The 24,924-nt window shown below is 47.7% G+C and overlaps 1 protein-coding gene across 2 annotated transcripts in view; it reads left to right on the top strand.

Moving 5' to 3' along the window:
* CDC123 (cell division cycle 123) overlaps nt 1-13,638 on the top strand; it is a 79,570-nt gene extending 65,932 nt beyond the window's left edge. Inside the window, exons 11-13 of one of the 2 annotated variants that reach the window (XM_029615248.1) lie at nt 1,083-1,211; nt 12,958-13,095; nt 13,465-13,638. In XM_029615248.1, coding sequence (XP_029471108.1) covers nt 1,083-1,211; nt 12,958-13,095; nt 13,465-13,509 — 312 coding nt within the window. In that variant the 3' untranslated portion in view covers nt 13,510-13,638. The remainder of the gene's footprint in view (nt 1-1,082; nt 1,212-12,957; nt 13,096-13,464) is intronic. The other variant, XM_029615247.1, reaches the window with a different exon arrangement.
* The last annotated feature ends 11,286 nt before the right edge of the window (nt 13,639-24,924 follow it).

Raw genomic sequence — 24,924 nt, 5'->3', positions numbered from 1 at the left:
TTCTTGTCTTAGGCCTGTACGGTTTCAGCAGCACCTGGTTTGGCATGTTTACAGCTTGCCTCTTCATCCAGGAGTACTCAGATCAGCTCAGCTCCATCAGACTTATTCTGGCCTGGTTAAGGCAGCGTTGGGAAACCGAGCTAACTTGGCTCTGCTGTGACGGTGTTTGAAGACTCGGGCAATCAAGACTTCTTAGGGGCTTTTTCTTCAGTGCTTTTGGAATATTTCTATAACTTTCCTTTCACAGAGTATGTTGTGTAGATGGTGAAACTCGTACTCTTAATTCATTTTGGTTTCGTATTTTTTAGACAGCAGAATGTGAAATACGTACAAGGGTGAGAAGACTTTTGCAAGACACGGTATATGAAATTATATGGAAGAAGCAGACCAAATGAGGACATAATTAAGTCCAGAAACAAGCAGGTTGGTGTCTTGCAGTCAGGTTTCTTCAGCTTTGAAGCAAGAGTACCTGACGAGGAGTGATTATTTAAACCTGTAAGCGCTCTCGAAAAGCGTAAAAAAAAAGTCTTTTTTTTTCTACTTGATCTGTTCTATGTACCTGCCTCAAGCTGTTGGGGGAAAATGGATTTAATGAATCCAAGAATATGAACACGTGTTTCATAGAGGGGGCGTAAGTTGGCTTTTGAGATGCATCTGTGATGGGAATTTTAAGAATAAGAGACAGTTGGGTGGGGGGGGGGGGGGGGAAGGAAAGTGGCTTCCAAGGGTCAGTGTCTGAGGAAGGAAGGAAGGGGCGAGTTTTAGGAAGCTGCAGGAAGGTTGATATCTGAATCTGAGCAGAGACGGGGGCATGTGGGGTCTGGAAGGAGAGCTGAAGGTGGAACCGTAGATATTGGGGTCCTGGAGAGCAGGAGTTGAAGGTAAAAAGAGCATGAGAGATGGCGGGGGTGGAAGCAGGGGAGAAGGGCTGAGTGGGAAGCTAGAAAATCCCGGGAGAAGGATTAGAAGAGATGGTTTAAAACATGAAAAGGAACATTGGATGGCCTTCAACATTCTCTGTCTTGGGTCCTTTTGACTACATGTTCCACTTGCTCACCTTCTGCCTGTGCTCTTTATTGCAGGGTAGAGTATGGCTAATCGATTTTAACCCCTTTGGTGAAGTTACAGACTCCTTGCTATTCACCTGGGAAGAGCTAACTGATGGCAGGAACCTGAAAGACAACCACAATGAAGGGGAGGCTACAGAACAGGCAAGAAACATCATCACCTGTTCTTTATAAGAGGTTGCAAGTTAATTATCCTGAAGCGTGGCAAGGCATGGCCGTTGAAAGTAGAATAGCAAAAGGAAGCTGGGCCCTTCCTTAGACCTTCAGTACTGGAAGCTGGAACGCTTCTGGGTGCAGCGCTGGCAGTGGGAAGGTCTGTGACTGCAAGGCTGCTCCCCAAGACTGGTGCAGGACGCTCGCTCTTAAGTGACTGCAAGGCTGATATTTCCTTTCCTTAGCCTTGGAGCTTTCGAGAATAGGGTTCTTGAGGTTTCAGTTTGAGCTTTGCATCTGATTTGCACCCTTCTACCCACAGGAGAAAAATGAATCATGGGGTCCTTTTTATTTTTTCAAGAGCACACTGCACCAGTACAATCGCTGGCCAGCTGGCAGCCATTAAAGATTTCATTTATTTTAAGAACCATTTTTATTCTGAAGAACTTGTTCACAGTGGATTACAATAGAACGCACCTACATAAATACGAATAAATATGAACAAAAAAATCAAAATGCACCCTGAAAATGGTGAAAAAGCCCTACTTACTATGGGCATCACTATAAAAACAGAATACACAACAAAATATAAAGAGTTGGAGAAATAGGTATTGCAACTTTAAATCCTATCTAATCAGTCTAAAAAAAAAAAGCCTGATTTAAAAAGAGATTTTAGCTAAAACATTTTTATATTCTGCCTAATTCAAAACAAATTGTCCTAAGCGAATCAGAGCATCCACACAAACATGACAGACTAACAGTTAGGAAGTCCATCTCTAAGTGGCTCTGGAGGAAGAGCTCCATATCGTGGGTCCCATGAAAAAAGGATGTCTGTGTCAGGGTTCTGACAAGCACAAGACCTTGAGGTATTGTGAGTTACCGCCCTCACTTTCACCTGCAGGTGGTGCTGTGTGCCCCTTGGACTTTCTGTCCAGTCTTCTCAGCTCTGTGCTGCTCACCCCCGCCAGTGGCCATTTTATTTCCTGTTTAGACATGCATTTATACTCCAAGACGTTTCATCGGTCAGTTGCCAGAGCTTGGTCCTACTTCCTGGTCCTCATGCTCGGGCTCCGTCCTTCTTACCTGTATCCAGAAGACGACGACTTCTCTGGTTTCTGCCTTCAGCCTTCCTGCCCGATCTCTTCCTGTTCCTGGATTCCTGGCGTGCTCCAGCTTCTTGCTCTGTTCCAAGTGCTCCAGCTTCTTGCTTGTACTGGGGGCTGCCCCTGTTCCTCTTGCCTCGCCAGCGGCTGAACTCAAGGGGAAGCCCCTGCTTTCCTGCTCCTACTGTCATTGACCTGGATTTGCCTTTCCAGATGTTAGGCCATTTGTTCCAGGGGCAACTCACAGGTGACTGTCAGCACAAGTGTACATAGCCTAGATTAATGGGCAGATGTTAAAGACTGCCTCGGTGCATAGTCAACAGCCGAAGACTTCAAATAGTTTGAACCACCATACCTTGCAGCCTTAAAAATGAGCAGAAAGACCAGAAATTTCCAAGCAGCTGGCAACCAGTGAAGGTCCTTGAGTACAGGTGAGATGTGGCCATGAGGATTGCAACCTGACAGGATTACACACTGCAGAATAGTAGATGGCTTGCAGCACATACATCTTTTTGACAGGGAATCTCAGCTACAAGGAATTATGATGGTCCCTACTGGATAAAACCATGGCTTATATAATTGACCCTAGATCATCTGCCTGTAGAAATGGTTTCAGGTGCTGTACCATGTGCAGCTTAAAGAGCCTTTTTTGCCTTTGAGACTTCATCAATTAATTTAGAGGTTAATATTCAGAGAGCAGCAAATTTATTTGGGTTAAGTTCTGTGTGGGTCATTCTTCAGGAATATTCAGCAGAACTTGGCCAGTCTGCTACCGAAAATGCGTAAACTAAAGTTGCGTGCGTAGTTTTACCCAGATAAGTTAGGACAGCTATTTTTCCAACCAGATTTGTGTATGCAACTTTAGCCAGAGAGTGCTCATTCCCGTTCATACCCAGATCAGTCCAGACAAGTGGGTTTTGCATCCCTACCAGCAGATGGAGGCAGAGAACAAAACTTTGAGATACTGCCACCTGCAGTCCCTCAATATTTGTCTTTCTCCAGCAGATAGAAGAGGTGCAAACCTGCAGTCTGATTTAAAAAAAAAAAAATAGAGAATTTGGAGTTAGGAAGGAAGATCAGAGGTTGGAGTGAGGCTCCCCGAGATATTAAGTTGTGGATCATCCCTCAGGTGGAGCTTGGTGACCGGGGGAGGTTGGGAACCCCTGTCTCTAGCCTGCTGCTTCCGGATGCCCTGATAACCAGGGGACTGGCTCCCTCATCGTCCTCGGACAGGGAAGTAATCCTGTTTTTAAGTTTTTATATTAAGTTTAAAAAAAAAAAGCGGAAGATTAGGTGAAGCCAGGAGGCAAGGTGGCGGGGGAGCTGTCGGTGCCGGCAGGAGGGAGAGAGAGAGGAGCCCGCCGGGGGATCATGGAGGAGGTTTGCCATGCGCCGGGCAGGCCGGCTCGGCATTCAAGCCACGTGTGTGGCCTGTTCTTTTTGGTTGGCATGCACAGGCTGGATCTTTCCTTTTAACACTGCTGCTTTTGCTGCGTAGATAATGGCGCTGAAACCGCGCGTAGTAGCGTGTAAAGCATGCGGCCTCTGGTCCAGGAGGCTCGGTGCACGTTCCCTCTGTACCAGTTGCACATCGGGGGAGGAAACATCTGCGGGAACAGCTATCGAGAAAAGGTCTTCAGGGGCCACGGCTGCAGTCCTGAGGGGATTGAATGCTGCAGCCATGTATGATACTTTTCGTTCGATACTTCCACATGTTAGTTAATTATTTTATGGTTTTTTTCATCAGCCTCTTGCAAGGCATCTGTATAATAGGAATATTTTCTAATACCATGTTATTTATTGTTTTTATATGTTTCTTATATTTATATTTATTTGTTACTTAAAAGTTCTTCGTTATATGTAATGCTACCAAGCAAGTTTAATTTCTCTGTAAACCGATTTGATTTGCTTACAATGTAAGAAGATTGGTATATAAAAAAACCAAAAATAAATAAATAAATGTCTGCAGAGGATCACAGTCAAAAGCCCACGACCTCAAGGGAGTCCAGGGATTCCGCCCCTCCTCTTTCGCCTGTGGATCAGGTTGCTACAGAGGACCAGGATACGAGAGGAGAGTCAGATGAGAGCCTGTACGGTCAAGGTGCCAATGATCAGGAGGAGTTTTCTCCGGAGTTTGTCCTGCTCCTGCATAAGGCCTTTCTGGTGAGGAAGGGAGCAGGGGGGAAGTGACCCAGAGAGAGGCAGCCATGTCGTTCTTCTAAGAGGCCAAAGGTGGTGGTTTCAGGAGGCTCTGGGGATCTTCTAAGACATCTGGATCTTAGTTGTGCAGAAACCAAGAGCGATCCCAGGAATTTGGACAACTCAGATGACGTGCAAGAGGATCCTGTAAATCCTCATGGAACGGATCCAGATGTGGATGCAGATGTGGATCATGAATGCTGAGCCTGTTAATAAAGATGACCCTGATTCGGATGAGATACTGGTGACGGAGGGGCATGACCCTAGGATGGTCTACTTGTTTAAGATGGAATTGTGTCCCCTCATTCCCCAGGTTTTGAAGGAGCTAGCGGTTAAGGTTGGTCAGGAGGAGTTAATGAAGGGGTGAAGCTGGTCCTGGATGGGCTGCGTGGTTCCCCTAGAGCCTTCACGCTCCCTAAGAAAATTCAAAAACTGGTAAACTGAGAATGGGACTACCCGGATGCGGGCTTGAAAGTCGATAGGGCAATGGAAGAGACTCTGAATCTCCTAAGGGTTCCAAAAGTGGATGCTGCAGTTTCCGTTGTTTAACAAAAAGACGATGATTCCAGTGGTGGGTTCAGCTGCTCTGAAGGATGTACAGGACCACAAATTGGAGATTCAGTTAAAGCAGATGTTTGAGGTTTCTGCTTTGAGCCTGCAGGTGGCGATTTGTGGGAGTATGATGCAGAGGGCCTGTTTGTGCTGGGTTCAGAAAGCTCAGGAACAGGCCTCAACTGGGGCATTCAGCATCATGCAGTCTGCGTATCTGGAAGCTGGAGTGGCTTATGTGGCAGATGTGCTGTATGACTTGGTGCATACTTCAGCCAGGACCATGGCCTCAATGGTGGCGGCCCACAAACTTTTATGGTTATGCAATTGGTCGACTGACGTGGGCCAAGTCCCAGTTGTGTAATCTCCCTTTTTAAAGGGAGGCTTCTGTTTGGGGAGGATTTGGATCAGTTGATGAAGACCTTGGGGGAGTCAAAAGAGAATAGATTTCCTGAAGATAAGAGAAGCGGCAAAACAATTTTCCCTTCCCGGTTCCGTTTCTGGGCTATGCCACAGTTCTGTTCAGGCCGGAGTTCCTCACCTTCAGGACCGAAGCAGTCTTTGGAACGGCAGCAGCCCTTTCAGGCTACCTGCAGATTCTTCAGGAATGTCGCTGGTCAGGGGACTGGAGGAGTAAAGTCAGCATAATGAAGCCAGGCGCGCCCATTCCTCCATGGAAGCAGAAAGGGGGCAGGTTGTCCCACTTTAACGAGGAGTGGGCCAAGATTACCAGTGGGTCCTGGAAGTGGTAAGAGATGGCTACGCATTAAAATTTTCGTGCCCTGTCAGGGAGGCCTTTTCTAGAGTCCAACTGCTTGTCTTGAAGCAAGCGAGAAGCAGTGAGGAGGGACTCTACAGAGGTTATTAAAGTTAAATGCAGTAGTTCCAGCCCCGCTGTCTGAGCAGGGGCAAGGGAGGTACTCCATTTATTTCATTATTCCCAAAAAGGAAGGGGCACCTTTCAGTCCATTTTAGATTTGTAAAAATTGAATGTAGCCTTACGGGTTCCACGTTTTCGCATGGAGACATTGCGCATGGTTATAGCAGCTGTCTACAGAGGAGAATTCCTGGATGTGACAGAGGCTTACCTCCATATTCCCATTCAAAGGGACCATCAGAGGTTTATATGGTTCATGGTGCTGGGACAGCATTTTCAGTTCTAGGCTCTCCCCTTCGGCTTGGCCATGGTGCCCCGAACCTTCATGAAAGTGATGGTGGTGGTGGCAGCAGCCTTGAGGCAAGAGAGGATTTTGGTCCATCCATATCTGGACGATTGGCTTATTCAGGCAAAGACTGAGGAGGAGCGCGGGCGAGTGATGAACAGATTGAGTTCGCTAGGTTGGCTGATAAATGCAGCGAAGATTCATCTGGTTCCAACCCAGTCAATGGAGTATCGGGAAGCACAATTTGATACCCGGAAAGGCAGGGTGTTCCTGACCGCAGACAGCTCCATCTGCTGGTGCCAAAAGTCTGGGATTATTTGCAAGTTCTGGGTTCCATGGCTTCCATGTTGGACTTGATTCCGTGGAACTTTGCTCACATGCGGCCTTTGCTCACATGCGACCTTTGCAGAAGGTGCTCTTGTCCAGATGGAATCCGATGTCAGAGAAGTATCACCTACCTTCTCTCCTTCTAAGAGAATCCAGATCCAGTCCCTTGTGTTGTCTTTCCCACCACAACTTGGAAAAGGGAGTGGATCTGGAAGCCCCGGATTGGGTGGTAGTGACCACAGATGTCAGCCTCAAGGGTTTGGGGGTGTATGTCAGGGGCAGTCTGCCCATGGTCTTTGATCAACAGTGGAAGCTTCCTGGTCTATCAAACGTCTGGAGACAAGGGTGGTTCGCAGGGCCCTGGAGGCATTTCTACCTTGGGTCAAGGGCCGGATGGTGAGAATTTTCTCAGACAATGCGACAACAGTGATACAGTGGTACATCAGTCATCAAGGCGGGCCGAAGAGTCACGTGATGCTCTGGAGGCTCAGTAGTTGTCTGTTTGGGCAGAATGTCACCTTGAGGGAATAACGGCCTCTTACGTTGCTGGAGTGGACAATGTGCAAGCAGATTTCCTCAGCAGATAGCACCTAGACCTGGGGGAATGGTAGTTATCCCTGGAGGCCTGGGATTGTATGTGTGCCAGGTGGGGCGTTCCCCAGTTGGATCTCATGGCAATGAGTGCCAACACAAAGGCGGCAAGATTTTTCAGTCACAGAAGAGAAGTTGGGTCGGAGGGGCTAGATGCTCTAGTGTGCCCATGGCCGTCGTGAGTCCTATTGTAGGTGTTTCCTCCTTGGCCACTCATCAGTCGAGTCTTGTGGCGCATAGAGGTGCATCCAGTGAAGGTGGTGCTGGTGGCACTGGAGTGGCCGCATCTGCCTTGGTTCGCAAATCTGGTATTGGTGTATCTCACAATAGACTGACCCCTCAGGTTAGCTCACCTGCCAAGGTTACTTCGACAAGGACCCATATTTTCGGATCGGGAGGATCGCTTTTGAGAAGCGTCAGTTGAACCTGAAGGGTAAATGTATCATCGGTACATGCTAGAGATATAAAGTTCCTGGATGGAATAAATGACATTTTTATGGAGCAATTTGTTCAGGAACCAACAAGAGAGGGAGCAATTTTAGATCTAATTCTCAATGGAGCACAGGATTTGGTGAGAGAGGTAACGGTGGTGGGGTCGCTTGGCAATAGTGATCATAATATCAAATTTGAATGAATGACTGGAAGGGGGACAGTAAGCAAATCCACGGCTCTCGTGCTAAACTTTCAAAAGGGAAATTTTGATAAAATGAGAAAAATTGTTAGAAAAAAACTGAAATGAGCAGCTACAAAAGTAAAAAGTGTGCAAGAGGCGTGGACATTATTAAAAAATACCATTCTAGAAGCACAGTCCAGATGTATCCCACATATTAAGAAAGGTGGAAAGACGGCAAAGCGATTACCGGCATGGTTAAAAGGGGAGGTGAAAGAAGCTATTTTAGCCAAAAGATCTTCATTCAAAAATTGGAAGAAGGATCCAACAGAAGAAAATAGGATAATGCAGAAGCGTTGGCAAGTTAAATGTAAGACATTGATAAGACAGGCTAAGAGAGAATTTGAAAAGAAGTTGGCCTTAGAGGCAAAAACTCACAGTAAAAACTTTTTAAAATATATCTGAAGCAGAAAGCCTGTGAGGGAGTTGGACCGTTAGATGATGGAAGGGTTAAAGGGGCACTTAGAGAAGATAAGGCCATCGCGGAAAGATTAAATGATTTCTTTGCTTGGTGTTTACTGAAGAAGATACTGGGGAGGTACCCGTATTGGAGAAGGTTTTCATGGGTAATGATTCAGATGGACTGAACCAAATCACGGTGAACCTAGATGATGTGGTAGACCTGATTAACAAACTGAAGAGTAGTAAATGACCTGGTCCGGATGGTATACACCCCAGAGTTCTGAAGGAACTCAAAAATGACATTTCAGACCTATTAGTAAAAATTTTTGACCTATCATTAAAGTCATCCATTGTACCTGAAGACTGGAGGGTGGCCAATATAACCCCAATATTTAAAAAGGGCTCTAGGGGTGATCCGGGAAACTACAGACCGGTTAGCCTGACTTCAGTGCCAGGAAAAATAGTGGAAAGTGTTCTAAACATTAAAATCACAGAACATATAGAAAGACATGGTTTAATGGAACAAAGTCAGCATGGCTTTACCCAAGGCAAGTCTTGCCTCACAAATCTGCTTCACTTTTTTGAAGGAGTTAATAAACATGTGGATAAAGGTGAACCGGTAGATGTGGTGTGCTTGGATTTTCAGAAGGCGTTTGACAGAGTTCCTCATGAGAGGCTTCTAGGAAAAGTAAAAAGTCATGGGATAGGTGGCGATGTCCTTTCGTGGATTGCAAACTGGCTAAAAGACAGGAAACAGAGAGTAGGATTAAATGGACAGTTTTCTCAGTGGAAGGGAGTGGGCAGTGGAGTGCTTCAGGGATCTGTATTGGGACCCTTACTTTTCAATATATTTATAAATGATCTGGAAAGAAATACGATGAGTGAGGTAATCAAATTTGTGGATGATACAAAATTATTCAGAGTAGTTAAATCACAAGCAGATTGTGATAAATTGCAGGAAGACCTTGTGAGACTGGAAAATTGGGCATCCAAATGGCAGATGAAATTTAATGTGGATAAGTGCAAGGTGATGCATATAGGGAAAAATAACCCTTGCTGTAGTTACACGATGTTAGGTTCCAGATTAGGTGTTACAACCCAAGAAAGAGATCTAGGTGTCATAGTGGATAACACATTGAAATCGTCGGTACAGTGTGCTGCGGCAGTCAAAAAAGCAAACAGTATGTTAGGAATTATTAGAAAGGGAATGGTGAATAAAATGGAGAATGGGTGCTGTCAGGCAAAGCCTTTCAACTAATAGATCACTGGGGCCGCCCATCCATCGACCTTCTGGCCGCATCTCACAATGCAAAAGTTCCCTGATTCTTCAGTCGCAGAAGAGATCCGTGGTCCCTGGGGATTGATGCTCTCATTCAGACCTGGCCTGAAGAAGAGTTGCTATACGCCTTCCCTCCGTGGTCCCTGCTAGGCAGAATCGAGCACCACAGGGGATTAGTCCTACTCGTAGCTCCAGATTGGCCCAGGCGTCCATGCTATGCGGACATGCAGACACTCCTGCTGAATACCTCCCACCGCACAGGGACCTGCTACAGCAGGGGACTGTTCCTTCACAAGGATCCGACTCGATCTGTTTACGGTCTGGCCCTTGAGAGGACTCGCCTGATTAAGCGAGTATATTCTGCAGCGGTAATTGCCACCTTACTGCGCTCAGTTCTCTGTCGCTAGCGTATGTGCGGGTCTGGAGAGTATTTGAGGCCTGGTGCGAGGAACCTGGTGCCCCCCCCTTTGGTGGTCAAAATCCCAGTAATTGTGGAATTTTTGCAGGAAGGACTGAATAAAGGTTTGGCCCTTAACTCCTTGAAGGTGCAGGTAGCGGCGCTCTCCTGTTTTGGGTGCGAGGTGAACGGAACCCCACTGTCGGCTCATTTGGACGTGGCCCGTTTTCTGAAAGGGGTGAAGCACCTCTGGCCACCCCTATGGTGGCCGGTTCCCTTGTGAAATCTTTATGTAGTATTGGAGTTTTTGGCAGGGCCCTCCTTTCAGCCGCTGCGCAGTCTTTCCTTGCATTTATTAACCCTGAAAACGGTGTCCCTGATGGCTGTATGCTCGGCACATCGTATCTCTGAACTGCAGGCATTGTGTCGGGAACCGTTCCTCCGGATGACTCCAGGACGTTACAGCTTTGTACCCTTCCATCCTTCTTGCCCAAGGTAGTCTCTGAGTTTTATTTGAATCAGTCCATTTCGTCGCCATCCTTGGATAAGCACAAGATCACAGAGGAATACCGCCTCCTCCATCATTTGAATGTCAGTAGGCTTTTGGTGTGGTATCCGGAAGCTTCAAAATCGGTCCGAAAGACGAATCACCTGTTTGTCCCTCACGGTGGAAGGAAACAGGGCAAACCAGCTTCGCGGGCTACCATAGCTCGCTGGATTAAGGAGGTGGTCACGGGAGCCCATGTGGAGGCAGGAAAGCCGTTAACGCCTTCGGGTTAAAGCTCATTCCACAAGGGCTCAGGCAGTCTCATGGGCGGAAGTTAGACTGCGGTCTCTCGTAGATATCTGCTGAGCGGCGACGTGTCTTCCTTGCACACCTTCTCCAGGTTCTATCGCCTGGACTAATAGGTCCAAGAGGATGCAGCCTTTGCAAGGGCGGTGTTAACCGGACTGCGGACAGCCTCCTGCCCCGATCGGGGGTAGCTTTTGTATACCCCATTGATCCTGAATCCATCTGGCTACACACTAGGAAATGGAGAAATTATTTACCTGATAATTTTGTTTTCTTTAGTGTAGACAGATGGACTCGGCATCCTGCCCTCGGCTGCCCAAGAACGATGCTAAGGATTCGCCCATTGAGTGGGTATCAATTCCAAGAGATTACGGGTAAGCCTTCATCCAGTCCCTAGATCAGGGCACCTATATTCTTACTGGGGTTCAGTGTTTGGTTGAATACAGTTACAGTTATCCGTTTTTAATCAAGTTTTTTCACTAGTAGGTCCACAGTGGCTTTTGAAGAGGGCTGAGTTCACTGCAGGGGTGTAGGTAGGGTGACGTCAGTTTTGAAACCTGTCTCCGTCTTCCCCTGCTGGCGGGGGAGCATGACCCATTGGTCCTGAGTCCATCTTTCATACTAAGGGAAATTTAAATTATCCTGCATAGCAGATCACTAAAAATGTATTTTATAATCTAATTAAAATTAGCAGTAATTAACCAGGCTTTAGCGAGGTTTCTGCAGGTTAAGTAGTCCTTCAGATATCTCAGCTCCCTAGGAGATTGTAACAGAGTGTTTAATGTCCCTTGCTGTGGGAATGAACAATAAAAGCTCCTGAGATGACAGTAGTGATCTAGGCAGAGCATAAGCTATTAAACAGTCATGCAGGTATCACTTACAGATCTAAGTATCCTTTAAGATTTTGCAGCAGAAACTGCACAGTAGCCAATGAAAGCTACTCTCTGCTGGTGTGAGTGCGACAGTAAAATAGGCAGCTGTATCGTAGATCTGCAATATCTTAGCCATATCTTTTTGTGACAGATAAGGGCAGAGCATATGGAGATGGTAAAAAGAAATCTGCAGTGCAGAAGATATTTGGGCAGTTTCAGATTAGTATCGATTACACCTAAAATTTATACCTCTTGGCTAATTGGAAGTGACAATGTTTTCCAAAGTTATTACAAGTAGTGGCTGAAACCCAAGTTATCTGACTTACAAGATCTTGGTCTGAGTTGCATTTAGTTTTAATCTATTAATTTTAAGCCATAAGGATACTGATTGCGAGCATTCATCCTAGCCAGAAAATCCGGTCATGGCTCATCTGTTTCAGAGTAAATTTGCATATCAAGGTGGTGAAACTCAGAGGGCGTAGAGACTGAGCATATGTGTTAAACAGAGTATATACATCCAGGCCAGAATTGTGTGGTGGTCTAACCTAAAAAGCTTCTTTTTTTAATATTTCTTTTATAATGTAAGCTTAATATTTTGTAGTTAACCAGGCTCTCATGGCCTTAAAACATTCTGTAAAAGTAAATATATAATTATGTCCTTTATCAGGACTCAGGGGGAGAAAGAACTCTGTCTTCTGCATGGATTTAATAGGAGACGACATTCTTAATGATGCTTTCAAGTAGCCAGAGAGGTATAATTGAACAGTATTGAGGATTCTCCACTGATAATCATCCCAGCTGCTAGACAGGCTGAATGAAAGCCACCCCGAGTCTGAACAAGCCAGCATTGCTACCCCGTCATCCCCACGCACCGGATCCTGGTAACATGGGCAGGCAGGAGGGCTTGCCCGGGTCTCGGGCACACAGTTAAACAGCCACAAGCGAAGGGCTTAGCCAGAAATGTGTTTTACTAAACTTTCAAGGCAGTGTACGGATGGCAAAGAGCAACATCACTGTAATGGATTGGTACCGCAGGTGAACGTTCACTGAAGGAGGTGACCGTCCCCGTCAAATCTTCCATTCAGTCTGCTATCAAGAAGGTCATCGATAATAGCATTATTAATATAATGAACAGAGTTTTGGTAACATCTCTAGTTCCCATTCGTTATCGGAATTGTTCAGCCTTCTATACTATCCTAGCCAGACCGCTATGCTATTTTGAAAGCCACCGCACAGTTTAACCAAGTCACTGTTTGAGGTGGGGGACTGGGGAATCTGTGCTGGGTTAGGAGCATGGCTTGGCCTTCATAGAAAGAAGTGCAAGAGCCATTACAGATTTCTCTGTAACTGAAGGCTGAATCCAATGTTCAGAGCTACTTTTCTTTTCGTTAGGACCATCCGGCATTTCGTTGTACAACCAGTGAAGTCACGGTCCAGCCCAGCCCCTACCTGAGCTATCGGCTTCCCAAAGATTTTGTGGACCTTTCTACGGGGGAAGATACACACAAGCTAATTGATTTCCTCAAACTGGTAACTATAAAAGTCTTGCTAAACGTTTTGTTCTTGTGAGCGCGTCCTGCAGACAGAATAAGAACTTGCATTAAATCACGCGGAGTGATCTTCTGGCAGCAGCAATCGCTCGACTTGAGCCTGGCCACTTCCAGGTGGTTCTCGTGCGTCCGCTTTTGGCTGCTCCCTTTCTGCCGTAGCAGGAGGAATGCTGAGTGCACAGAGCCGGGGACAGGCAGAGAGGGATGGGCCATGCTCAGGTGCTGGTAAAGCAGGAACATCCCACTCCAGTAGTTTGCAGTCCTGAGATCCATAGAAAGCAGTAAAACCAGAGGTTGTGACTTTAAAAATACTTTAAAATGAACTTTTTCTGTTTTTCTGTGTTGAAAGAACAGAACCCAAGAAGATGAGGACGCCGGCGACATGGATGACTGATGACACCTGTGGCAAATCTACTTGGCTTCTTTGCAAGCACCGACTCTGAGCTTATTCTGTTCACCACTGAGAACTGTAGCAGCACCGTTCCTCCATCCAGCCTTCCTATAATAAATATACAGAATTTCATGAGGAGTAAACGTTGGAATAAGAGGGGGGGAGACTGGGAACCTGCGAGAGGAAATACTTCACAGAAACAGTGGGAGATGCATGGAAAGCTTTCTAAGCCAAAATGCTAATATATTCCTCAAAAGTCAATGCTAACCACAGAGGATCTTTAGCTGTGGGGAAGTGAGAGGTAAAGCCTGGGATAAGCACAGAGGATCCTTAGCTGTGAGGGGTAAAGCCTGGGATAAGCACAGAGGATCCTTAGCTGTGAGGGGTAATGCCTGGGATAAGCACAGAGGATCCTTAGCTGTGGGGGAGTGAGGGGTAAAGCCTGGGATAAGCCCAGAGGATCCTTAGCTGTGGGGGAGTGAGGGGTAAAGCCTGGGATAAGCACAGAGGATCCTTAGCTGTGAGGCAGTGAGGGGTAAAGCCTGGGATAAGCACAGAGGATCCTTAGCTGTGGGGGAGTGAGGGGTAAAGCCTGGGATAAGCACAGAGGATCCTTAGCTGTGAGGGAGTGAGGGGTAAAGCCTGGGTTAAGCCCAGAGGATCCTTAGCTGTGGGGGAGTGAGGGGTAACACCTGGGATAAGCCCAGAGGATCCTTAGCTGTGAGGGGTAAAGCCTGGGATAAGCCCAGAGGATCCTTAGCTGTGGGGGAGTGAGGGGTAAAGCCTGGGATAAGCACAGAGGATCCTTAGCTGTGAGGGGTAAAGCCTGGGATAAGCACAGAGGATCCTTAGCTGTGAGGGGTAAAGCCTGGGATAAGCACAGAGGATCCTTAGCTGTGAGGGGTAAAGCCTGGGATAAGCACAGAGGATCCTTAGCTGTGAGGGAGTGAGAGGTAAAGCCTGGGATAAGCACAGAAGATCCTTAGCTGTGGGGGAGTGAGGGGTAAAGCCTGGGATAAGCACAGAGGATCCTTAGCTGTGGGGGAGTGAGGGGTAAAGCCTGGGATAAGCCCAGAGGATCCTTAGCTGTGAGGGGTAAAGCCTGGGATAAGCCCAGAGGATCCTTAGCTGTGGGGGAGTGAGAGGTAAAGCCTGGGATAAGCACAGAAGATCCTTAGCTGTGGGGGAGTGAGGGGTAAAGCCTGGGATAAGCACAGAGGATCCTTAGCTGTGGGGGAGTGAGAGGTAAAGCCTGGGATAAGCACAGAGGATCCTTAGCTGTGGGGGAGTGAGGGGTAAAGCCAGGGATAAGCACAGAGGATCCTTAGCTGTGGGGGAGTGAGGGGTAAAGCCTGGGATAAGCACAGAGGATCCTTAGCTGTGGGGGAGTGAGGGGTAAAGCCTGGGATAAGCACAGAGGATCCTTAGCTGTGGGGGGAGTGAGGGGTAAAGCCTGGGATAAGCACAGAGGATCCTTAGCTGTGGGGGAGTGAGGGGTAAAGCCTGGGATAAGCACAGAGGATCCTTAGCTGTGAGGGGTAAAGCCTGGGATAAGCACAGAGGATCCTTAGCTGTGAGGGGTAAAGCCTGGGATAAGCACAGAAGATCCTTAGCTGTGAGGGAGTGAGAGGTAAAGCCTGGGATAAGCACAGAAGATCCTTAGCTGTGGGGGAGTGAGGGGTAAAGCCTGGGATAAGCACAGAGGATCCTTAGCTGTGAGGGGTAAAGCCTGGGATAAGCACAGAAGATCCTTAGCTGTGAGGGAGTGAGAGGTAAAGCCTGGGATAAGCACAGAAGATCCTTAGCTGTGGGGGAGTGAGGGGTAAAGCCTGGGATAAGCACAGAGGATCCTTATCTGTGGGGGGAGTGAGAGGTAAAGCCTGGGATAAGCACAGAGGATCCTTAGCTGTGGGGGAGTGAGAGGTAAAGCCTGGGATAAGCACAGAGGATCCTTAGCTGTGGGGGAGTGAGGAGTAAAGCCAGGGATAAGCACAGAGGATCCTTAGCTGTGGGAGAGTGAGAGGTAAAGCCTGGGATAAGCACAGAGGATCCTTAGCTGTGAGGGAGTGAGGGGTAAAGCCTGGGATAAGCACAGAGGATCCTTAGCTGTGGGGGAGTGAGGGGTAAAGCCTGGGATAAGCACAGAGGATCCTTATCTGTGGGGGGAGTGAGAGGTAAAGCCAGGGATAAGCACAGAGCAGCCCTAGCTCTTTGAATGCCCAGTCTTCCAGTCTCACAAGGTCTTCCTGTAATTTCATAATCCACTAGAGATTTAACTACTCTGAATAATTTTGTATCATCTGCAAATTTGATAACCTCGTTCGTCATACCCCTTTTTGCAGATCATTTATAAATATATTGAAAAGCACAGGTCCAAGTACAGACCCCTGAGGCACTCCACTGTTTACCCTTTTCCACTGAGAATATTGACCATTTAATCCTACTCTCTGTTTCCTGTCTTTTAACCAGCTTGTAATCCATGAAAGGACATCGCCTTCTATCCCATGACTTTTTATTTTTTCTTTGAAGCCTCTCATGAGGGACTGAATCAAATGCCTTCTGAAAATCCAAATGCACCACATCTACCAGTTCACCTTTATCCACCCCTTCATAAAAATGTAGCAGATTTGTGAGGCAAGACCTCCCTCCCTTGCAGCACTTGCTCTTCCTCCCCTGGTGGGACAGTGTGAATTCACCAAAAAATCGTGCTCCAGTCCATAATATCTTTTGGTGTGCCTGGCCTTTTAAATGCTTGTGTCTGAGACATTGGGATACAGCAGACCCAAAAGAGGATTTTTTCTGTTTTATAGCACCTGTCAAGATCCTGAAAGGAGAGTAATTGACTGAGCCAGACTTGCATGGTCTGGCAGGCTGGGCCTTTGGGGACTGCATGTTGGATAAATGGGGCGTGCTGGCTCTCTGCATTGCAGCAGTTTCTAGCCTACCTCAGTGGAGACTGCAGTGCTACTTCTTGGTTAGCGCTCCCAGACCCCCTCTCCCAGCTGGGCTCAGATGTTCAGCACACTCCGTTCTGGGCCTCCCATAGACGAAAGCCCTTCATGCTGCCTGCTTTTTATTTATTCCTGCTCCTGCTGCTTCTCTTACTGCCATGCGCTGAGAGCCAGGCTGTTTCCTCTTGTTGGGGGTCTAGCTATCCTCGGGCTTCTCACCCCTGTAGGGGTCGGTCTTGGGCACATGCTGCTTTGACCTCCTCGCTGGTTGTTCCTTGCTCTGCTCCTCATCTCGCCTTCCCTTTCGTTTGTATTCCGGCACTGCCTCTTTCGGGCAACACAAGGTCAGCCAGGAAGCAGCCCGAGGGCCGTCTCTTGCCCACGGCCAGTGGGTTCGGGTGGTGCTGGTTTCTGTTTGGCAGTAGTGGGTGCATCTTCTGGTTCTTAATGAAAGGAACCCCATGTGAATTTGTTGCTGGGGAACACGAGTCCATTTAGGACTTCTGGATGAATAGGGGTTGCATAACCAAGCTTGGACCACAAACTACCTTATCTCCTGAAGCTGGACATATAGCAGCTGTTTCATATTAATGTATGCAGGGCATTGCTAGACAAGGCAGATTGCATGGGTCAGTGCATCGTCCTCCAGGGAGCAATGCACAGTACTGTAACTCGCTCTTCTAAGGGTTTTCTTTTTTACTTTTAATAAGCAAAACAAACGATTAATTCTGTCATCTTGTCCTTCTTGTCACATTGCCTTGCCACAGTATTAGTTAGTCAGTCAGTATATACAGCTGTTTGGAAAGAGTTTAAGCACATGCATCATCTTCCGTCCACTAACTGTGCAGACATAAACTTCTCTTAGGGGACAGGTTCCCTCTTCAGCGCCTAAAGTACAGTGCATGGCTGAGACCACCTCCTTACTAAGCCTGCCCTGGTCTCCATAACATTATTGCAGTGCAGGAGATGCAGGTTAGTGTCCTGGGAATGTCACAAGAGGGCTTCCCTTCCAGACCTCAGCCAGCAGGGGGCAGGCATGGCCCGGGAAACCCATCTGAAGATGGAAGGAGGATATTTCTCCGGTCTCCAGCTGCTGCCCTTTTTAAAAGTTTCTTCCCATTTAAGCGGCCAAGAAACAAAGCCTGGGAAGTGTAAAGTCTTTTTGTCTGCATAGATTGCAAGATGCTGCTTGGAATGTTTTCTCAGTCCTGTACCCATGCGGTGAATACAAACCATCAATCCCAGCATAGCCCCAGACACGCCCCTGAATTATTTGCCACCACCGTAGTAAACACCATGCGTCTTTTCACCTATATACTGAGACGTGTGGTCCAGGTTAGACAATAGTATAAGGGTGAATAAAGTTCATTAATGCACTTTAAGTTATGTGCAGTAAATTAAATCAGAAAAGAGATGTTCTTAATGCATAAACTAGGCCCACACCGCCAAGCTCAGGATTACTAAATAGGAACTTCAGTTCAGGTACTTCCTTCTATCTTAACTGCTTGACCCCACCGAGTATTTTATTTCTTAATACAATTAATGAAATAGAAAACTCCATTTCCTTTTTAACAGGAAAAAAAACAAACAGAGAAGATCCTCCCTCCGAGTTTTTCAGCCCTTCATACAAAGGGAAGAATAAAATGCAGAGCGAATCTATGAATAATGCTGAAACTCCTCCTCTGTGCTGGACTTTCCTGAGGATCGTGGCAGAAGAGGCTCTGAGCTCTTACACGCTGTTATCTCTCTGAACTGCATGCAGGTGGCATCCTTGCCCGGCACAGCGCCCTGCATTGTCCAGAGCTGAGAAGCTTTTGCACCATTCAGTCTTTTTTCATCCATGGAATGGAGAGCAGGGGTCAGCAGCAGCTTCTCCTTTCACTCAAGTTCCCTCAGGGTTTCTCTTCATTTTTTCCCCTTCGCTTGCTTTAGAAAGTTCTTCAGAATTTTCTTTTCCTTTAACAAAAATTGTTTTTCTAAATAGTTTTAAATTAATAGGAGTTTGTTTGTTTGTTTTTTTAAACCATGGCCCTAGAGCCAAGGCTTCAGGTTGCGACAGGTACGCGGTCTCTAATTTAAATGTCCCTCACAAGCCTAGAGGATGGGATTGCTCAGTGCGCTCTTGCAGGCCTCTCAGAACTGTTGGAACAGTGAAGGTTTGCCTGCAAAAACTTGTTCACGATCCTGGAGCTGTTCTCACGAACCTTGTTGAATCACAAGCCCTGCAAAGCATGGAGGCTGACCCGAGGGGCTGAGTAAAATAAAGCCGAGGAGTGCCAGCTCCCTAACCACGTCCTGTCCTCGGGAAGCGGGTAATAGCGAGGGAGAGCTGCAGCCTCTGTATAAGGCTCACTCATTTTCTCATCCCACTGGCTGTGTCTGCTGGTCCTGGGGATGAGGTTCAGGAGATTTGAGGATGTGAGGGAGCATGAGAAGCTGCAGACTGATCATGGCTCCTCCATCTCGGCTGTGCTGGACATTCCCAGCAATCGTTTCAAATGTCCCCCGAGGCACTTGCACGCCATTAACTCCGTGCATGGCAAGTCAGGGCAACATTATTTGCGGGAGTTACAGCTGCCGCCTTTCAGTCCAGGGGCAAGGGGGGAATCCTTTTCTCGTTCATCTGGGCTATGACTTGAGTAAGCGAGCAGTATGAAAATACCATCAGTTTTATTTTTGTTTCTTGCTAATTTAATTTTATTCTTTAAGGAGAACCACAAATAGTGCTTTGGACTGAACTAAACCAATGAGTGAGTCCACCTTGGGTAATAAAAGCAAAGGACAAAAGAGAATTTCCATTGAAACCTACCTACAGACCCTGCTGTTACCTCTCGGATTGGTTTTGCTGATGGGGTGGCGTCACTTGGAGAATATAGATTTCATCAGCTGGTCCGAGGACAAGTAGGATGTCCGTCCTCACCCATGGGTGACATCATCAGATGGAGCCCAGCCCGGAACTTTGATCTCAAAGGTTCTAGAACTCTCAAACATGCCCCACTGAGCGTGTGCAGCTGAGGTCATCACTCTGCCCCCTAAGCAGAGCCCCTCAGTCTCTCTTTTTCCACGGAGTTGTGTGATTGCGGGTGCTGTGTGTGTCGCGGTATTGAGCTTTCCTCTCTCCTCACAATTTTTGCAGAGTGATTTTTTTTCTAGAGCTGCAGCAGTTTTTTCATTTCCTTTACCTTATGATAATTTTATTTTCCCTTTTTCTTTTTCTCTCTTTTCCTCTGTCTGCCAGCCGCATGGTGGGCCTTTGTCATTGTGCAGCCTGGTAGAGTCTAATTCTAATCCTTTAAAAAATAATATTAATAATACTCTACCTGCAGTTTAGTTTCTGTGTCCTCTTCTTGTTCTATTTTTGTACCTTTGTCGGGCAGGACTGGCAGAGTGCAGTCCGTGTAGGCTGCTGAGCCTGGGGACTCACCTGAGCTCTACCTTTTAGTTAATATGTATTAGAACAACTCGGTAGATTTATATCAATCCCTGGTGGCTGATTTATAGTATGAATGTTACTTTTGTAAACCATTGTGATATTTATTTGGAATGTCGGTATATAAAATGTCTAAACAAAATACCTGGGCAGGAGTTTCACCAGTCGATCAGCAATCGAGCAGCATTGATGGAGGTTCAGATCAAGAACCACATCGTTCCTGTTTGGGTGGGAGAGCTCATCCTCCCCACATTCAAAGGAGCTAGTCTCCACGGTCAGGAGCCATGGATGACATAGCCTTCCTTCCTGCTTGACTTTGATGGCAGTGCATTCTCCTTGTGAGAGAGAGTGAGCAGGAGCCTGGGCAAGCAGCATTGCTGCTGCACCTTCAGTGCCATGCCCAGTATCAGTTGACCATGCACACTGGTGTCAGTGCACCGATGGCCTGGTCTGACAGGTTGATGTCAAGATGGTATCGGGGACCAGGACTGCCATTGAGCAACATGGTCACCCTTGACGCTATCGAGATGCTGGAGCACCATCAATGCCATTGAGGTGACTGCCCTCGACGCCATAAGGGCCATCAAGTGTAAGTGCCATCAAGCGCCATGCACGCTGTCAAGTGCACTGGCTGGGCATTTTGTGCCATAGGCATTGGCAGCAGGTGCCGTGGATGTATCAACCACCATGGGCTCTCAATGCACCGGAGGAATGGCATCAACCTTCGCATCATAAAGCGCCATGGACCTCGATGCAGCAGAGTAGCAGTACCGAACTCTAGTGAAGGCAGTCAGTACCATATCTGGAACCAAGACCACCACAGAGCACCATAGTCACTCTCAACGCCATTGACCCTGCTCTCGATGCCATTGAGGTTCATGGCCACCCCCTGCGTATGGTGGACCTCTGGGCTGCCATGGAGGCCACTGGGCGTGTTTGCCAGCAAAGCCATTCGCTGCTGCTCTTGACGATGTCAAGCATCATCAATGAGGCATCGGGATTGTTATTATGTGCCCTGTTCACCCTTGAGATCATCGATCACCAGGACTCTTGAGAGCCCTCGAGTACCACTGACGTCCTCGGGTGACTGGAGCTTCTGGTGTTAGATGATCTCTGTGCTTTCAAGCACTGGGGGGGGTCGCCATTAACCTGAGGCACCTTGGAGCAATGAGGCATCCAGGATGTCTTGTGCCCTCGAGGCTCCTTTTCGGTGTCCATATGGGGCACCAAGGTACATCGGGGTGTCCCATCACTGGTCTATGGCTGTCTGACACACAGATACTAATGATCTTGGGGGCCCTGAGCTGCTGGGATCATGGGGAATTGGAGGCCCTGCCAGGCTTCAAGCATCATCAGGACTGATGAGCGCTAGGATTGCTATTAAGGCTGCTATCAGCCATGGCTGCTGACAAGGGACGCCATCAAGGTCGCAGCATCAACGCCCTTAGGAGTATAGCTGAGCTGAGCTGAGCGGAGCCGTCAATGGCGCCGGTAGTCATCAGTTCCTTTGGGCACCAATCCAGCATGTCAGGGCCACAGAACCTTTGCCTTCAAAAGCCACTGGCATCATTGGTACCACCAGTTCGACACCTTTGGGCACCGGGGTCTCCATTCATGCTATTGGGCTGTCAACATCCGCAGGTGCCTGAGGTGCCGTTGATGGCACTGTATACTGACAAACTGCTCAAGCTGCAGCACAGTTAAACGCTGTCGAAGCCTTGGGTCTGGAATTGTTTGGCACTATTGATGCAAGCCATTGTTGAGCAGTACAGGCCCCAAGGGCGCAGTCACCATGGCACATATCAATGGATGTGGTCGGATACCGCAGGACACTGCCACAGAGCACCATGGGGGTACTGTCATTCACCATGGTCTTAGCTGCTCCGTTACATAACGGAAAGGGCAGTGAGCAATTCATGATACCATTTCGGATAGTAGAAAGACTAGGGGGCACTCCATGAAGTTAGCATGGGGCACATTTAAAACTAATCGGAGAAAGTTCTTTTTTACTCAACGCACAATTAAACTCTGGAATTTGTTGCCAGAGGATGTGGTTCGTGCAGTTAGTGTAGCTGTGTTTAAAAAAGGATTGGATAAGTTCTTGGAGGAGAAGTCCATTACCTGCTATTAAGTTCACTTAGAGAATAGCCACTGCCATTAGCAATGGTTACATGGAATAGACTTAGTTTTTGGGTACTTGCCAGGTTCTTATGGCCTGGATTGGCCACTGTTGGAAACAGGATGCTGGGCTTGATGGATCCTTGGTCTGACCCAGTATGGCATTTTCTTATGTTCTTAAGGGCTGTGTTCAGCCTCTTGGAGCGTTATCAGGTACTGGAGGTGCCATGGAGGCAATGCCACAGAGCGCCAACTATGACCACGTCATAATCTGAGCCCCAGTGGTACCGGGGACACTGCCATCACACTGTTCCTATTGCCTGCATAAGGCGTTAATGTCACAGTGGGGTGCAGCATGCGTAGTCGGTTACAGTAGGGGTCATCTACTTCTCTAAGCGCCTCAGGCAGAATTCTTTGTCGGCACAGTACACAACCATGCCAGGATTCTGCCATCGTGGCGTCAAGGTGTCGGCTTCCTCATCTGTTCTGCAGCATGAGAACATTGGTGAGGATAATGCCATCATGCACTCTGATTGCTTTTTGGAGCACAGCCACCAATTCTAGCATGTGGTGCTTTGTCTTTGCTGTGCCCTGGGATTCTACCCACAAGTACGACGAGTTGATTCGTAGGTGTGCTGCCATCCTTGGGTTTGTGATACCACTTTATGAGTATTGGTCATTGTGCTTTTAAAATGGAGGGCACTATTTCTCCAGTTTCCCTCAGGGCGAGCACAACAGGTTGAGCGCCATAGCAACTGAACTGACCTTCGACTACGTTCTGGTTGAACCCCTATGGGAGTGGTTACAAGGAGGGTACTGTCAAGACTCTTCTCCTCCCTCAGAAGAGGAGTTTGTCTTTCAACCCCTCCCATTTTAGGCATCCCCTTTGTGGGGAATCCCCTGGGGCTCTGTCCCTTGCAGGTCTGTCGCCAATATGGATCTGTGTATCTCCTGGTAGGCCAAGACCGGCAGACGGGGGACGGCAGCGGCAGTCGTTGGACTGTTTTTGCTGGGATCCCTCCATTGATTACTGTAGTGTCCTGTCCCATCTGAGAGTGGCTGCAGGTACAGGTGACAGATTTGGTTGCTTATGAACCTCAGTGGTCAATGACTGTAATCCAACTCTTACCTTGAGAGTTGGAAGGTTTTTTGGGATCAGGAGGCCCCAATTCCCATTGCTTTCCTGTCCTTTCAGGAAGGGGAGACAACCCTTATGGGTTCCCTCTCGGATGCTTGGTTGTCTACCCCTACAATGGGTGGCCCTCGTTCTCCGTTTCCTGGAAAAGGGATTTCACTGCTTCTGACTAGCAGTCGCTCTCTGTCCCCCATGGGATCTGATAGGAGGTTGGACGATAGTGCCCTTCTTGGGTCATCCTAAGGCACAGCAGGTCTATTTTGCAAGGGAGCTATTCCAGATTTGGTCTCCCTGTCATACTTGGGAGGTCTCCTCTTCCGGGTAACTCCCTGGTGAAGATTAGGGGTTTCTCCCGTCTGGGGGTCAACTTTAATACCTGCCGAGCTCAATGTGTGTTTTTCGTGAATGACCACTCTTGCCAGTCATTCTCACCTGCAAAACCCTAACTCGCTGAAGAGGGTTCTGGTCCATTTAAATGGCAAGTATGCCTTTCAGCCTCTCGCCATATCCATGGCTGAGAGAGCTGGGGGACGAGGGATGCCACAACAGTGGTGCTACTCTTTTGTTGTGGTGGCTTGCAAACTGTACTTCTCATTTTAGGGATAACCCTGTCTGCAGGCAGGAGAGTCCTGGCTCATGCAATAGTTGTGCTCTCTTGGGGGAAGTATATGTACTCATGGCTGAGGTATGGATACCTAGGCCAGGTTGGTGGGCAGTCTTTTCCAAGATCACACTGACCCTGACCTGGTACCCTTGGGTTTCCAGGCCGGTAAAGAAATCCTGGTTTGCAGAGGTTTGCGCTTAGAGCATTCCTGTTTCTTGGTGGAGTGTTTCTGGATTTCTTCCCTGGGGAGTTTGCTCTGTTTCCGCTGTTCCATGCAGTATGTTATTCAGTTGGGGTTCAGATATACAGCCCAGCAGCTTTTTCTTACCCTTGCAGCCCAGCAGTCTGTCTCCTTGTGCTCTTTGCTCCTCCCAACTTCCAGTTGGAATGTCAGGGAGAGGGGAAGAAAAGCTGGCGCGTTTGTGGTATATCTTAGTGTATAGCAACAGGGAACGCTATGCCACTTGTTTTTTCGCCAGTTTCTGGCCAGTACTGCCTTTAGCTTTTCATACTTCACTGAGTTGTCCAAAGTGCCTTCCTGCTCATCCTGTAGACAGGATGGATAGGCCTGCACCCTTGATTGGGTGCAGTGTGGGTGACCTTCAATCCTAGTTGAATTCCCTGCTCAAGGATTTGGGCTAGCAATGCCATTTCAGGGATTACTGTCATCCCCTGACACTCCTGATGCTGTCCTGCATGGTCAGCTGTGTCTGGTGCTTTGGCTCGTAGGTTCTGTCACAGACCCTGCCATTGTTGCTGATTCTTCTTCCAAGCGTTGCTTGGGTTTTTCTGCCCATGGTGCCTGTTAATCAAACATGGGGCACACTTCTGCAAATGCATTCTGTCCTTCAGGCGCCAGTGGACCGCAGCTTCTTTCTGGAGGGCTCTCAGGTCCCAGTTGGTTTTTCATTTGTCTTGTGATACTAAAGGAAACTGTGTGAGCTTCATCCAAAAGTACTTCTCTTGTTTGCTTCTCTAGACCTTATCCTGTATCCAGGAGGTTCTAGACCTACTGTGGTCAGGATTTACTGATCCGAAACCCTGCTTTTGTAATGTTTTCTGTGTTGCGGAGTATGTTTCGTGCTGGAACTCACATCACTCCCCTGCCTTAGGCACTTCTGGCTACCCATTGGGATTTTGTGTCTCTGTTCTGTGGTTTTCTTTTTGCAGAACCCACCTA

Source organism: Rhinatrema bivittatum, chromosome 9 (assembly GCF_901001135.1).
Source record: "Rhinatrema bivittatum chromosome 9, aRhiBiv1.1, whole genome shotgun sequence".
NCBI classification, from domain to species: domain Eukaryota; kingdom Metazoa; phylum Chordata; class Amphibia; order Gymnophiona; family Rhinatrematidae; genus Rhinatrema; species Rhinatrema bivittatum.
This window is presented reverse-complemented; position numbering and strand designations above follow the sequence as displayed.